This window comes from Myxine glutinosa, chromosome 14, assembly GCF_964187855.1.
Source record: "Myxine glutinosa chromosome 14, kmMyxGlut1.1, whole genome shotgun sequence".
NCBI lineage: Eukaryota > Metazoa > Chordata > Myxini > Myxiniformes > Myxinidae > Myxine > Myxine glutinosa.
In genome coordinates this window covers 34,846,749-34,862,440 of record NC_136274.1, presented here as the reverse complement: position 1 = coordinate 34,862,440, position 15,692 = coordinate 34,846,749, and the positions used below count along the sequence as shown (strand labels likewise).

The window sequence follows — 15,692 nt, the reverse complement described above, 5'->3', positions numbered from 1 at the left end:
AAGGCATTTGCTGCACATTTTCTGCACACACTAACATTTTCCTCGCAGCCCCCAAAACCGTTTCAAACCGTTTCATGAATGCCTTTGACAAAATATTGCACTAAAACCTGAGGCCCACTCGTCGCTGTTTAGTTTAACCGTCTAACGTCTGTGTTGATAGATCTGAGTTGCCTCTGGAAAGAGGAATGGAGGGAGAAAGACTGGGACATTTAAAGCTTTGCAGCTTGAGAGGGAACTCTGATGGGCTCTTGATTATTATTATTCGTATGAATGCGATGGTCCTTTCATCTTTCTCCCTTTGCATCCTTCTCTGTGTCATTCCTTTCACTTTGCTTGCTCGCATTTCTTCTTTCACTCTTCTTCGTGCTTTGTCAATTCATTTCTCGTCCCACCATTCCTCTTTGTGATTCATTCCTTGCATCTCCCATCTCCTTCCTTTTGCTCTCTTCCTTATTACTTCACCTTCCGCCCTTGTACACCTTTGCTTCCCCGTTCCCATGTTTCATGGCTGCGTCACTGGACCCTCTACCTCATCTATAGCACCCGGGCGTCCTGTCAGGAGACGGATTGAATATGTGCTGCGAGTGACGTCACAGGTCTATGGGGAAACGCCGGTGCCATGGCTGTGCAAGGAGTGGGAGGGGAACGGAGTGTGGAGGATTTCTAGTGTTATACAGGACATGGGAGCCAGAATCAAATCAAATCAAAATCAAATCACATTTATTTGTCACATGTAACAGATACAACAGGTATGCCTCTTACAGTGAAATGCTTACTTACAAGCCCAACCATCAGTGCAAAACGTTTAGAATAAAAAAGCAATAAATTTTAAAAAGAGCGATAATACACAATAATAATACACTACAATAAAAAATAAAATATACAAATATAATGTACAGGATGAATGTGCAAGGGTGGGTGTGAGTAGAGTCTATAAGATGCGTAGAGTCAGTGCAGGGTGGGGATAGTGTAGAGTGTAGACAGTCCGGATTGCCCTCTGGTTAGCTGTTTAACAATCTTATGGCTTGAAGGTAAAAGCTATCTCGGAGCCTGTTAGTCCAGTACCGTTTACCTGATGGTAGCAGAGCGAACAGTCTGTGGGCTGGGTGACTGAGATCCTTGGTGATTTTCCAGGCCTTCCTCTGACACCACCTGGCATAAAGGTCCTGTATGGCAGGGAGCTCGGCCCCAGTGATGTGCTCGATCGTCCACACCACCATCTGTAGCGCTTTGCGGTCGAGGGCTGTACTGTTGTCATACCAAGTGGTGATGCACCCAGTCGAGATGCTCTCGATGGTGCAGCTGTATAATTTGCGGAGGATCTTGGGGCCCATACCAAACCATTTCAGTCTTCTGAGTGGGAAGAAGCGCTCTCGCGCCCTCTTCACGACAGTGTCAGTAGGTGTGCTCCAAGTTAGGTTTTTGTTGAGGTGGACACCGAGGAACTTGAAGCTCTCGACGTGCTCCACTTCAGCCCCATCAATATTAATGGGGGTGTACTTGCCCCCCTGCTTCCTGTAATCCACGATCAGCTTCTTTGTCACGATCAACAAGTGTGAGGTGTCCTGATCCCAACTATTTCTTTCTATCATCTCATCTTCGCCAATCACTCCATTTTTGCCAATCACTCATCTTTTCCTTCTACATCGGATGCGTAAATGCATGACGTAAATACTTGGATTTTTATTACTGCCTCTAAAAGCCATTTCCTGAAGAAATTGTGTCCTGACTTATTCTGTTCGTTCTGATGGCCGCATAAGACTACTAACATGTTTGGCAAGCTCGGATTTGTTATCCAAGTCCAATCTCAGATGTGGTTACACAACGTTAGTTCTGCTCGGTTGACTGACTAAGGCCTGTTGTGTAACCACCGGAACGGTTACCCTTTTGCCTTGCTTAAGTCACCGACACGGTAAACAGACTTTGGGCGCGAAGATCCGGCCAGAGTTGAGAGTTGCAAACGGCGTCCGTGGTCTCTCGGAGACACATCATCCTCTTGGGGTTATCCAAAGGCAATGTCCGTCACAATACAGGGTGTTTCAAAAAGATGGACCCAATTTCAAAGCAGTATATTTCACGATGGCAACATGTTACAATTACACAAAAAGTTACAAATGGTTTAATGAGTTATCAAGTTTTACTTACCATTTTATAAATGCTCTATGTGCCCTCCACCTGCTGCAAGGACAACATTGAGACGGTAGTTGAATTCGTCCCAAATGTCTCTCAGAGTGTCTTCTTTCACTGAAGTCACCGCTGCCGTGAATCTGTTTTTGAGTTCATCCAGATTAGTCGCTAATGGTGGCACAAAAACACGGTCTTTGACGTATCCCCACAAGAAAAGGTCGCAGGGTGTAATGTCTAGGGATCTTGGGGGCCAAGAGTGTAGCGCCAACTCTTGGGGTCCCGTGCGACCTATCCAACGTTGAGGCAGTGTGTCATTTAGAAAACGTCGAACCTGCAGGTGCCAAAGTGTCTGTGCTCCGTCTTGCTGAAAAATGAAGTCATCGGAATCTTCATTAAGTTGTGGAAAGAGCCAGTTCTGCAGCATTTCGAGATAGGTTTGCCCCGTAACTGTTTTTCCCTCGAAAAAGAAAGGGGCATAAACCTTTATTTGAGAAACGGCACAAAACACGTTCACTTTTGGGGAATCACGCTCATGCTCTACAGTTTCGTGTGGATTCTCTAGTTCCCATATGCGCACATTGTGACAGTTAACTTTACCACTTAGATGAAACATTGCTTCATCACTAAAAATCAAACGCGGTAAGAAGCTGTCGTCTTCCATGTTCTGTAACATCGCATCACTAAATTCTACACGCTTTCCTTTGTCACCTGTACGAAGAGCCTGTACCAGTTGCAACCGGTATGGCCTCAGGATTAAACATCACCTTAACGCCAGACAGTCGTATGAGGGATCGCAAGTTCTCGGCTGGCACGACGAGTGGACTTGCGCGGGCTACGCATAAAACTCTCTTGAATTCTTCTCACGTTTTCCTCTGAAGTGCGTGGTCGCCCTGGGCTCTCCCCCTTACATAAACAGCGGTCCCCATGTGCTGTCTTTCCCTCGCGGTCCCCCTGTGCTGTCTTTCCCTCGCGGTCCCCCTGTGCTGTCTTTCCCTCGCGGTCCCCCTGTGCTGTCTTTCCCTCGCGGTCCCCCTGTGCTGTCTTTCCCTCGCGGTCCCCCTGTGCTGTCTTTCCCTCGTGGTCCCCCTGTGCTGTCTTTCCCTCGCGGTCCCCATGTGCTGTCTTTCCCTCGTGGTCCCCATGTGCTGTCTTTCCCTCGTGGTCCCCATGTGCTGTCTTTCCCTCGTGGTCCCCATGTACTGTCTTTCCCTCGTGGTCCCCCTGTACTGTCTTTCCCTCGTGGTCCTCCTGTGCTGTCTTTCCCTCGCGGTTGTCAGCTCTTTCACGAGCCTCGATTCAGTATAGAAAATAGAAGGAAAAAAAGCCTGTTTCCTCAAATTGTCAGTGCCAATGACGAATGCTCTTTGGCATTGGCGGATCAATGCCAAAACGCCGTTGAAACGCATGCTGCACCGCAATTACGGATTCAGTCTTGCTGAAATGCAGAACGCAAAACGCCTTGTGTTGCGGGGTCGCCATCTTGCGAACGACTGAGGCTAGAGGCTGTTGGTGCGCTGGGAGAGCCATCTAGCGGTGGTCATTTGAAACTCTATGCCCCGCCCTTTCAAGTGGTAAGAGGTTCATTTATGGGCGGTTCGTGGTTGCAGAGATATAGCGATTTCAAATCAGGTCCATCTTTTTGAAACACCCTGTATATTTAACCCCCATGCTCTTCCAACCAAAGAAAGGTGCATAAAGCAACAACAAAAAACATACACAAGGTAAGGTAAGCCCTTTGTTTCAAACTGCCACTAGCAGGTTCAAAAGTTAACCCCCATGGCGTAATTGATTAGGTGAGCGCTGATTGGTTATTTCCTCCAATTACAGATGAGAAATGTGATTGGTTATTGATATTTATATGTTAACTGCTATTTGGATTGCATTTGGTACATGCTTGGGAGCTTTGGTGGTGTGGGTTTCTGTCTACGAAGTCACTGATCATTCACCAACAAGCGATGAAGCTGGTCCAGCGGCTGAGGGAGTGTATAGCATTGGGATTGTCATGTATGTGCTACTTATGAATGTCTGCAGCTGCAGAGGATCCCAGGTCGGGTGTGAAATGGCAAAGGGCTCAAGGCCATCAGCATCTGCAGAAAGGGGCAAGACCTGAGAGCCACTTTGTCTTCTCCTGCAGCAATTATTAGATACCCAAGGCCAGTATTATATTTGAATTTAAATAAACTTTAAAGCAGCCTTGGAGGGACCTGGTCCCAGGGTTGCAGAACTCGGACGGGGTGGGGGCAGGGAGGTTCATGGATCAAACCTCATGGGACATTGCCCCTCCCTCCTCGCCCCCCGGAATATTGGATTGTGCCTGGCAGTTGGGGAGCTGACCTACCAGGATTTGGACATGGCTCCTGCCCACGGGTGTGGTATGATCCAGGCCCCACAAATATTTGGATCAAGAGCTTGAATGTGGATCAAGAGCTAGAAGGATCAAGAGCTAGAATGTGGTAAGAATAGTATGGATTGTGTGGATAAAGTAGTTTAGATTTATGACTGTATCAGGGAAATTGTCAGAGGTAAGTTGTATTGCAAAATGTGTACCAAGGAGGCGGTGAGTGTACACTTTAAATCAGAATTAGGCAAGGTTGTATTGTGAGAAATTTCTGTAACAGGGGAGGCCAGGTGGAGGGCTTGTGGCCACCGAAAACCACCAGAGTAGCACGTTAGATGCACTTTACGGGGCATTATGTACGCTCTAAAAGCACCACGAACAGTATGGCAGTTCTGCTGAAGGCTTGCAAAAGAAAAGACCACTGGATAAGCGGCCCAGTGTGCTACGGGGAGGTCCCAGATAGGGGTGGGTGCTGCAGTAGAGCGTCACCCCCTGTCATGTGGAGTATGTGGCCAAAAGGGACCAGTCATGGTTGATCCAAAGTGAAAAAAACTGTGGATGGGCACCTTCTGTTTCTTCGCTGCCAACAAAAGAGATGGTTGTGGAGAGTTGCGGAGACATCGATTTTCATCGCCATCCCCTCATCTCCTGGTGTCCTCATCACCATCACTCCCCAGGCCACACTTTGCTCTGTGCGACCACAACTCCATTTTTGACCCAACATCAGCTCAAGACCAGCTCATGCCCCCCTAAAGTCCTTTCTTGCTCACTTCCTTGTGTGAATTCGGTATTATCGGCACCATAGTGGGTTATTTATTTCCTTTGTCAAATTTTCGCATCTTACATTCCCTATTTGTCAGTTTTTGTGTGTCAGATCTGTCCGGTTTTTGTTGGCTTGTTCATCCCTATGCTGGTATAATTTTGTAAATAAACATCCATGTAATGATAAAAAACATGTTCAAGCCGAGAAATTGCATTTTAGCTACCAATTGGGGTATCCGTGGTTGAGTCACAGTCAGGGGGGCACAGCGGAGGTCATCTTCCACGTGGAGCCAGGATAATTTTTAGTATGGTTCAAATTACCCCATGGCCCCCCGATAAATACACCATGGCCCCCAGGTTGGCAACCACGGAGATAGAGCATGTACATGGTATCCTGAGATTAATCCATAGCTACTTGGGATACATGCATGACTGCACGTATGATTGTTATGTGTCTGCGATTATAAGAGTAATGGAGTTAAGTGCTTTCTCTTCGAACTGTTATATTTGCTGTAACTCTTGAGTAACAGCATATTTATTTCTCGAGAGAGGGGGATATGGTGTCTGGCCTCATTTTTATGTCATTAAATCCAAATACGTTGCATCACATGACTATGTTCAGTGCACATCATGTGAGATGACATAGCGGAGTGTCGTGATCGAGTGGAATCGAGTGAGGCATTAATGAGTTGAGATGCGATGAATGTTCCTCCTGATGTGGAATGGATTTACTGCGTTTCTCTTGATTTCTTTGTGCCTCAATACATTCCAACTTGCAGTTCATGCAAACTGCCCCACGGAGCACCACACACTACACCAGCAGTTCCCGGCTCTCGTGGTAGCTGGGCGAGCACTCAGGAGCGCTACCTTCGTGCACATAACCTGAGGAAGAACCTCGCACTAACCCAAAACCTTGCTGTGGGACATCCTGCTTATCTTAACTATTCAATTAACCATGCAATTTTCATGTTTAATTCAACACTAACCTCAAATCGAACATAAACTTTCAAAACCAAAAACACGACTGACTTTCCATCGAACTCCAGTAACAAATTCCTGAGTGCTGAGCACTCCCATTTAAAACTCAAATCTCGGCATTCCCGACATATTTCACTAAATGGAAAGGAAACCCTATTTGTTTTTAATTTATTATCTTTGAATGTTAACCCACTCCTTATTGCTCCCAACTCCTCGGCACCGCAATAATTAACCCTCTCTCAGTATCAAAATACCCCCCCCCAAAAAACATCGTTCTTTGAGAGTCAGCTCTCACATTTGCTCGTTGGTGTAGTTTGGAAATTTGTCAGTTTTATGAGGTCTGAGTGGCTCAAATTGATATCCCTACATTCGACACATGTTCATTTTCTATAATGGGGCTTCATGGTCCTCATCAAATGATGACATGATCTTTATCTTGAACAAATATCGAGTAACTGCTTTGTGAATGTAGTGTTCCCATTCGGTGGGGGCAGTCTCAGTATGTATGGAGTCAGTACGCCTTTCAGTACAGAGTTCTCAGTCTGGCCTGGCCTGCCAAAATGGAGCTTGCAGCAGGCTTAGTGCACCGGAACGGGCAAACCAGACCACGAGCATCAGTGGTGCGAGAGCTGTCACAGCACAAAGCCACAGCACTTTTCCCTGCACCATCGCACTTTCATTCTGAAATTCGAGGCAAATCACTCCGTTCTATAAGGATTCCTGGGTGTGGGGTGTCTTGGCTTATGGAGGAGCTCAATGACACAGGGCAGCAGGTTCACAAACTACCAAGGGCTATGGGGATGGAGGGGAATGGAGGTGGTGGGGTGAATGAACTTGCACAAGGAGGAAATCAGGAATCCTATCTATAACCCTGTTTGTTCGGCTGTGCCTCATGGACAGCCTAAGGAAATGACTGAGAGGGAAGACAGGGTTCATGGGGGGTAACTTTTCACGACAAAAAACATGGGCACATCAGATTTAGACTAGTGGCGTGGCTTCCTCTGGCTATAAAAAGGCCACTACACACACGTGACTGGTTATTTATTGTCTGAGCAACGCCGGGTAACTCTGCTAGTATAAAATAAAGCAACTCTCTGTGTGTATGTGTGTACATCTAAAAATCATAGAAAAAACATGGCTCTGCCAATCTCCACCAAATTTTGCTTCTGTGCTGGGGGTACTTAGTGTTAGGTCATGGGTTCCCCCCCGCCCCCCCCCCTCCTCCATCCCCTCCCTGAACCCTGCTGTTGGTGCTTCCCTGCTCCCTTTCTCCTTTACATTTTGTTCTGTTGCATCTTGATCCATGGGTTACTGACTTTCTCTTACTCTCATAGCCAATGTGTGCCTCTCAACAGAATCATTTCATCTCCTCTCCTTGTCAAGGCTGGACTATGCCAGGGCAGTGTTCTGGGCCCAGTCCTATTCCTAATCTTCATCAACGATCTTCATGACACTCTAGAAAATCCTTTTTGTCGATTTGCTGATGGCTCTATCCTCTGCTGTGACATCTCTCTCATCCTTCAAATAGGCAGACAGTATCTTCTTCCCTCTTCAGAACTTGATAGGACCATAAGCTGGTCAAACACTTGGAACATGTCTTTCAATCCTGAGAAATCTCTCCCACTCTCTCCAAAAGGACCATCTGGCAAATGCTCCCATCAACTTTCTTTACAATTCTCTATAAGTTCAGTCACTCAAACATTGGGTTTTGCTTTCAGCAATGACCTTTTTTGAACAAACATCATTTCTAAGTTTGTCTCCAAAAAGTTGGTCACTGGGCATCCTCCATCATGCAGAGTCCTTTCTTGGCACACCTGAAGTCCTGAACCATTGTCCACCTACAAGGCCTTTGCCTGCAGCTTGATGAAGTACTGCTCTTCCCTCTGGGCTAGTGGCCATGCCTTGTACCTTTCTCAGCTTGATGCTGTGGAAACAAAGCCTTCAAGATTATGGGAATCTCCCACGATGAAGCTGAGTCTATGGGTCTATCACTTTGACATCTCAGACAGGTTGGTGGTCTTTGTCTTTTTTGTCCTTCTTTCGAGTCTTGCACCCTCTCCTCTTTTGGTGTTTTTTCTCTCTCCTCCCCTCTCCTCCCCTCCAGGATCTGCAGGGCACACACAGTCCACCAGTAATACTTTTTGGTGGAACTCCCCAAATCACTGTTCACCTCCACTCATTTGTTCCTTCTTTTTTTCCCCACCTGTGGAACTAACTTTCACATTCTCTTCAATATCTTTGCTCACCTCCACTCGCTCATTCCTTCTTTTTTCGCATCTGTGGAACTAACTTGTCTGATCTCTCCATACAGGTTGCTTCTGACAAACCAGAGTTAATCTGTCTCTGATTCCTTAATTTCTCTCCCTGGTTACTCCCTCTTCTGGTATGATAGACCTGAGCCTCGTCCTGGTTGTGGGGTTGCTATCTTTATCAAAGACTCTCTTCCTCACTCTCCCTGCACTGCCCTCTCCCCACCACACCCCCAAGACTACCTCTAGCTGCGGCTTCCCCTCCGCTCCCACCTTTTGTTCAAATGTGTGCTGTACCGTCCACCAAACAGTGATGACTCCATTTACATCTTGCTGTCTGACAACATGGACCAACTTCTATCCACTCATCCCAACTCTCTCTTCCTCGTATGTGGCGGCTTCAACTGTCATCATGCCAGCTGGCTGGATGTGGGTACCTCTTGCACAGCCGTAGCACCTCAACAAAGGATTTCCGTGACTCATTTGGACTGACATCTGTCATTTTCCCGACCCGGATCTCAGTCAACGGTACATAATCTCTTCTCTTCCTCAAGGCAGTGTTCTGGGCCCTGTGCTTTTTCTGATTTTCATTAATGATCTCTCCGACTCTCTGGAAAATCCTCTCTATCTCTTTGCTGATGACTCCACTCTCTGCCGCTCCATATCTCAACCCTCATATCAGCAGGCAGCAACCTCTTCACTCTCTGCAGACCTGGGCAATATCACAAACTGGTCAAACAAGTGGAACATGACTTTAAATCCTGACTATACTCACACTCTCACTTTATCTCTCCATAAAGACCATCTGGTAAACCCTCCCAGCTACTTCCTGAACAATCCTTTTGAAGAAGTTCTGTCACTCAAGCTTTTCGGTCTCACTATCTGCCATGATCTGTCCTGGGAAAACCACATTTCCAAGCTTGCCTCCAAAGCCAGTCGCCGTATGGGCATCCTCCATCGTGCGAAGTCCTTTCTGGGCACTTCTGAGCTCCTCACCACATACAAAGATTTCATCCACCGCTCAATGGAATACTGCTCTCCACTCTGGGCTGGTGTTCTTGCCTCACACCTAGCTCGGCTTCACGCTGTTAAAACCAAAGCTTTCAGAATCATTGGAATCTCCCGTGATGAGCTGATTCTGAGGGCCTTTCTCTCTCTCACCGCAGGCAGGTTGGTGGTCTTTCTGTCTTATACCGACTCCTCTCCGGCCTAGCTCCCCCTGCTCCGTCTGTGCTCTGTCCCCCAAATTTTCCTGAAGGACGCACAAGATCTGCCAGCAACCCTCTTCTGGTGTAACTGCCAAAATCAAGACTCTCTGCTCACCTTCACTCTTTCACTCCTCTTTTCTCCCGCCTCTGGAACAAACTCCCTCACTCTCTTCAATCCCACTCCTCCCTCCAGGTCTTCAAAACAGTTGTTCACCACCATCTCTTATCTTCCCCCTTCCAAAACCTTGATCTTTTCTTCCCCCGTTAAAACACACCAAATCCACCTGTTTCAATCTCCAACTTCTTTCCTGAAATTCCTAGTTGTGTCAATTTGTTTTATACCGTTTAACCCTTCCCCTTCCCTCCCCACCGGCCCTCTCTTTTCCTCAGATCTACTGATGTCCCTGTTCTCTATTGTTGTTGTGCTTGTATGTTTTCCTCTCTCTCCCCCTCTTGTCTCCCGCTCCCTTTATTTATTGTATGTTTCATGGGTCTGTGCCTGTTCTCATGTGTAATGTGTTAGCTCTTACACAAGCCTGGACTCTGTACACAAAAAACAAACAAACAAAAAAAACATTTAAAAAAACTTCCGCATTCTCTTCAATATCTTTCTTCCCTCTAGGTTTTACAGCTGTTCATTCACACCACCATTTCAGATCATCCACACCCAAAAGCATGATTTTTTTTTCTATCCGCATTGCACTCTCCTCCCCGCCCCCTCCTTTCAAGTCCACCTCTTTCCAAATTTCCAGTGTTTCCTTCCTCAGGGTTTGCCTCAGTTTCCCTATTCTCCACCACATGCATCCTTGCATGGTCCCTCATGTTCCACTTGTTTGACATGGTCCCTCATCACAGTTCCACTTGTTTGACATGGTCCCTCATTCATCTCCACCGCTCTTTTTGTCAAGTCTCCATTTTTTCCGCCAACCTTGCTGTTGAGTACCAGCTTGCTGGGATGAATGATCCCGGTGTGTACCCCAGTTTAGAATAGGTACACTGTATCCCTGCACATCGTAAGAGGCGACTAAGGGTTGGCGTCAGGAAGGGCATCCGGCCATAAAAACATTGCCTCAAACAGGGAACCATGATTGTCATGGGGCCCGCAAGGCTAACCCCCGCTCTTGCGGGGAAAATGGCCTCAAAACGATCATTCATTCATATTTTCATTCAACCTTGCTGTTGGTATATCAGTATATCTCCCCCATCTATTTCTGCTGTTCCTTCTGTTCTGCCGTGTCTTTATCCATTTTGTGTTCTAGCTCTTCTACGAGCCTTGACTTTGTGTTAAAAAAAAAAATTCACATACAGTAGTACATGGTCCAAAGGTAACGTCCCTATAATTATAGCTTTCCAAAGCATATCATGAATATATTTGCATGCCATGTGAAGAGTTATTTAATTTACAAACCACCTTTCCTTTCCCTCTTCTTCCTCCCTCCTATTTTCTTCCTTCCCTCTGCCAAGCTATGAAAAAGAAAAAAACAGAAAATCTCTTGTACAAAATAAATCTCTTCTCAAAAGAAAACAACAAAAGGAAAATGAGAAATTGGTGCAAAGTGTTTCAGAAGTGGGAGTGCAAGGTAATGAAAACATCATTTTGACTAAACTACGCATGGAAGAAGAAACAGTGCTGACTTTGAATTCAAAAAAGGGATCCAAAAGAGGATTTGCAAGTGAGAAAGAAAGATTGGAAATACATAGAGCAAAGAAAGGCATTGGACAATTGAATAGTACGAGAGAAGACATAACGGTGGATGGAGGAAATGCCGAAAGAGGTGAAGAACTTCAAAGTGAGGGAAATGACACAAGGCAATCATTTGTTGCAAATATTGAAAAGAACATTGTGCAGGAAAACAACAATGTAATGGACAAAGGGAAGGAGAATGATGATGGAGTGCTTGATGTGCTTGATGCACTTTTCAGCTTGCATCCCACAGTTGAAAGGCGGAACCAATTAAATCGATCAGGTATGTCATCCTCCATGTCCTTGTTTTACTGTTCCTAGAGTGATGTATATCCCAGCATTTTGCATCGGTTTTAAATGATTGCATTGATTTTGCAAGTAAAGATCTACTCTGTCCAGCCAAATCGGCAGTGAAGGAATTTAAGTCATTGGGAGAAATTCATGTTACTTCGAGAAATGACCGATAAATTAACAGAAAATATCACAAACTGAAGAACGGTACTCGGTAGTTCCACCAGGCTGAACAGGTTTCTTTTGTATCCCACTGATGGGCCGGATCTGGATCCGGACCTTAACCAAAATCGAATCGGCTTCTTCTTGTCACCGAACTAACTCATCTACTAAGTTTGGTCAGAACTCATTCACAACTTTTTGAAATATCATGCTCTATATCATTTTTGCACGACAGGGTTCCACGCAAAGTATTGACATGGGCATTGAGGAAGTTAGGAGTGGAGGAATGGTTGATCAGAGTAGTGATGGCAATGTACAAAAGAGCATGCACAGCTGTAAGGATGAAGGACAGGAACAGTGGTGAGTTTGAGGTGAAGGTGGGAGTGCATCAGGGGTCGGTACTAAGTCCACTACTATTTCTAGCTGTGATGGAGGTGCTGGCTCAGAACGTAAAGGAGGGTTTACCGTGGGAGTTGTTGTATGCAGATGATCTGGTGTTGATTGCAGAAAGTATGGATGGGCTGAAGGAAAAGATGAACTAGTGGAAGGAATGTATGGAGACAAAAGGTCTGAAGGTGAATATCGGAAAGACGAAGGTGATGGCAAGTGGTAAAGCATGTGGTGAGGTGGAAAGAACTGGGAAGTGGCCCTGTGCTGTGTGTAGGAAGGGTGTCGGAGTGAACTCCATTCAATGTACAATGTGCGCTGAGGGGGTTCATCAAAAATGTAGTGGTCTGAGAGGGTCATTAACCAGTGTGGCAGCTACATTCAAATGTAAGGTGTGCACAGAGGGAGCTGCAGATGGAGGAAATGTTGAGTTGGATCTTGGAGACGGCGTGAATCTGGAAGGTGTGAAAACATTTTGCTACCTCGGAGACATGCTGAATGGAGAAGGTGGATCAGACTCGGCAACGGTTGCTAGAGTGAGATGTGCATGGAAGAAGTTTCGGGAACTGAGTGGTGTGCTGATGATGAGGGGAGTGTCGTTGAATCTGAAGGGAAAGGTGTATGCTGCATGTGTGAGAAGTGTTATGATTTATGGAAGCGAGACATGGGTAATGAACGTAGAGCAGCATCGAAGGTTGGAAAGGGTGGAAATGCGAATGGTTTGACGGATGTGCGGAGTATCGTTGAGAGAGAGGAAGACAAATGATGAATTGTGAAAGATGATGGGAATAGAGCCAGTGATTGATGCTGTGAAGAGGAACAGGTTGAGATGGTTTGGTCATGTGTTGAGGAAGGATGAAAGTGACTGGTTGAGAAGAGTGATAGAAATGAATGTAGAAGGAAGTAGAGGACGGGGAAGACCGAGAAAGACTTGGCTAAAGATGGTGGAAGACGAAATGCGGGCAAGGGGGTTAACAAGGAGAGATGCAGAAAATAGGGCAAAATGGAGAAGATTGTCATGGGGACCGCAAGGCTAACCCCCGCTCTAGTAGGGAAAATGGCCTTTAATATGCATGTTGTGTTGTTGTTGTATGCTCTATATCATTTTTGGTCCCATGTCTCAATGGTGAAGAATCACTTTAAAAAATTATCAGATTCCGATCTTCACCAAAATTGAATCAATTTGTCCTTGTCACGCACTCAACATGTCCACCAAGTTTTGTCCGAACCCGTCCATAAGGTTTTTTTTGTTTGTTTGTTTTTGTATACAAGATCAAGGCTCGTGAAAGAGCTAACATTAATCACACAAAAAGTCAAACCGACACATAAAACACAAAAATAAGGGGAGCGGTAGACAAGATGGGGAGAGAGGGGGAAGGACACAAACACAACATTTGAGAGCAGGGACATCGGGAGAAATGTGGGACGGGGAAGGGTTGGGGAGAGGTGGGAGAGGTATAAAACATATGAACACTGCAAGGACTTCCAGGAAAGAAGTTGGAATTTCAAAAAAAGTGTATCTGGGGTGAATTAGTGGGGGTAGAAAAGATCAAGGTTTTGGATGGGGGAAGATAAGAGATGGTGGTGAACAGCTGTTTTAATGACCTGGAGGGAGGAGTGGGATTGAAGAGAGTGGGGTAGTTTGTTCCAGAGGTGGGAGAAAAGGGGAATGAAAGAGTGAAGGTGAGCAGAGAGTCTTGATTTTGGCAGTTTAACCATAAGAGGGTTGCAGGCAGATCTTGTGCGACCTGTAGGAATATTGGAGGGACAGAGCACAGACAGAGCTGGGGGAGCAAGGCCGGAGAGGAGTCGGTAGAAGACAGAAAGACCACCAACCTTGCCTGCGGTGAGTGAGTGAAAGGCCCTCGGAGTTAGCTTCATCGCGGGAGATTCCAATGATTCTGAAAGCTTTGGTTTCAACAGCGTGAAGCCGAGCTAGGTGTGAGGCAGGAGCACCGGCCCATAGGGGAGAACAGTATTCCATTGAGCTGCGGATGAAAGCCTTGTATGTGGTGAGGAGCTCAGGTGTGCCAAGGAAGGACTTCGCACGACGGAGGATGCCCAGTCGGCGACTGGCTTTGGAGGCCAGCTTGGAAATGTGGTTTTCCCAAGAAAGATCATGGCAGATAGTGAGACCCAAAAGCTTGAGCGACAGAACTTCTTGGAGAGGATTTGTTGAGAAAGTAGATGGGAGGGTTTTCCAGTCGGTCTTTTCGGAGAAACATCGTAAGAGTGTGAGATTTGTCAGGATTGAAAGACATGTTCCACTTGTTTGACCAGTCTGTGATTTATTCCAGGTCTGCAGAGAGTGAGGAGGCTGCAGACTGTCGATCTGAGGGATGAGGAATGGAGCGGCAGAGAGTGGAGTCATCAGCAAAGAGATAGAGAGGATTTTTTGGAGATATCGCGTTATACATATCGGTTTTAGCCCCATCTCAATAGTGAAGATTCACTTTTAAAATTCGAGTATCCAGATCCGGATCTTCACCAAATCCTAATCGTTTCGTCCTTGCCACACACCCAACCTCTCCACCAAATTTCGCCTAAATCCATCCACAACTTTTTGAGATACCCTTTTCACAGACAGACAGGCATGGGTGAAAACATAACGTCCTCCCACCTTCGGTGGCAGAAGTAATAAATGTTACACGTTTCGAATGCTGAATCTTCAAATGAAAGGTTGAATATTGTTTCCATTTGATGAATGTTCTCTTCCTTTGCTCTGTTCTACCAGTCTGTGCCAGAGAAGAGAATGAGGACGACAGTTTGCGGTGGCTGCTTTGATCCTTGGTATGCTGCGATCCTTCTCATAAAGTGCAATATTGCAAATGCGTAAACGCACTTTCATGGAATAATGACCTACCTTGGTTTATAAAGAAATATGCTTACAATATTAAAGGTAAGGCAGAAAGATGGGCAAATCGAAGGTTGGAATGTGGGGAATTCGCTGAGAATGCTGGGAAATTGATGTCAAAAGATGTTTTAAAGATTGAAGTATTTTTTTTCAAGGTGGTTGCAATACAACAGGTATGTGTGAGCAAAGATCACGGTTGCCTACTTCTGTCCACGAAACAATAATGCAACACAGCTGCACGTAATCTACGACAGAAAACATAAAACGTGAACATTTATGTAGGAATTGAGTTGTGTGCATGTGCATTATTCGTAATACACTCTATTAAATGATGCAAAATGTACATTAAAGATATCATTGCATAATGTTGCGATCTTCTTCTTTAGTGTGCAGCATAAGACTGCGGGGTAGCATCATTGGATGAGAATGCGGCTGTGCCGCTGATGCAGTGCCCCCTGTAGGTTAGGGCAGGAATTTGGAAATTGTTCATGATGGCTCGCCTGCTCTTCGTGAAGGACACCGTGGGATGTTTCACCTCCACGAACCACTGCCAGCAGGTGGACGCCCAGCTTAACTTCCAGCTGAGGAACGGCACACACTTTGACGAATCACCCTGCTTGTGAAACACTGGAATGATGGTTTATAGCTGGGT

At 45.9% G+C, this 15,692-nt stretch overlaps 1 protein-coding gene across 2 annotated transcripts in view; it reads left to right on the top strand.

Annotated features, from left to right (window-relative positions):
- The window catches only part of LOC137418388 (uncharacterized), a 43,219-nt gene extending 27,814 nt beyond the window's left edge, over positions 1-15,405 (top strand). For both annotated transcript variants that reach the window (XM_068104448.2, XM_068104447.2), the window contains exons 3-4: positions 11,127-11,629; positions 14,921-15,405. In XM_068104448.2, the coding sequence (XP_067960549.2) occupies positions 11,127-11,629; positions 14,921-14,970 (553 nt within the window). In that variant the 3' untranslated portion in view covers positions 14,971-15,405. The remainder of the gene's footprint in view (positions 1-11,126; positions 11,630-14,920) is intronic.
- Positions 15,406-15,692: the final 287 nt, after the last annotated feature.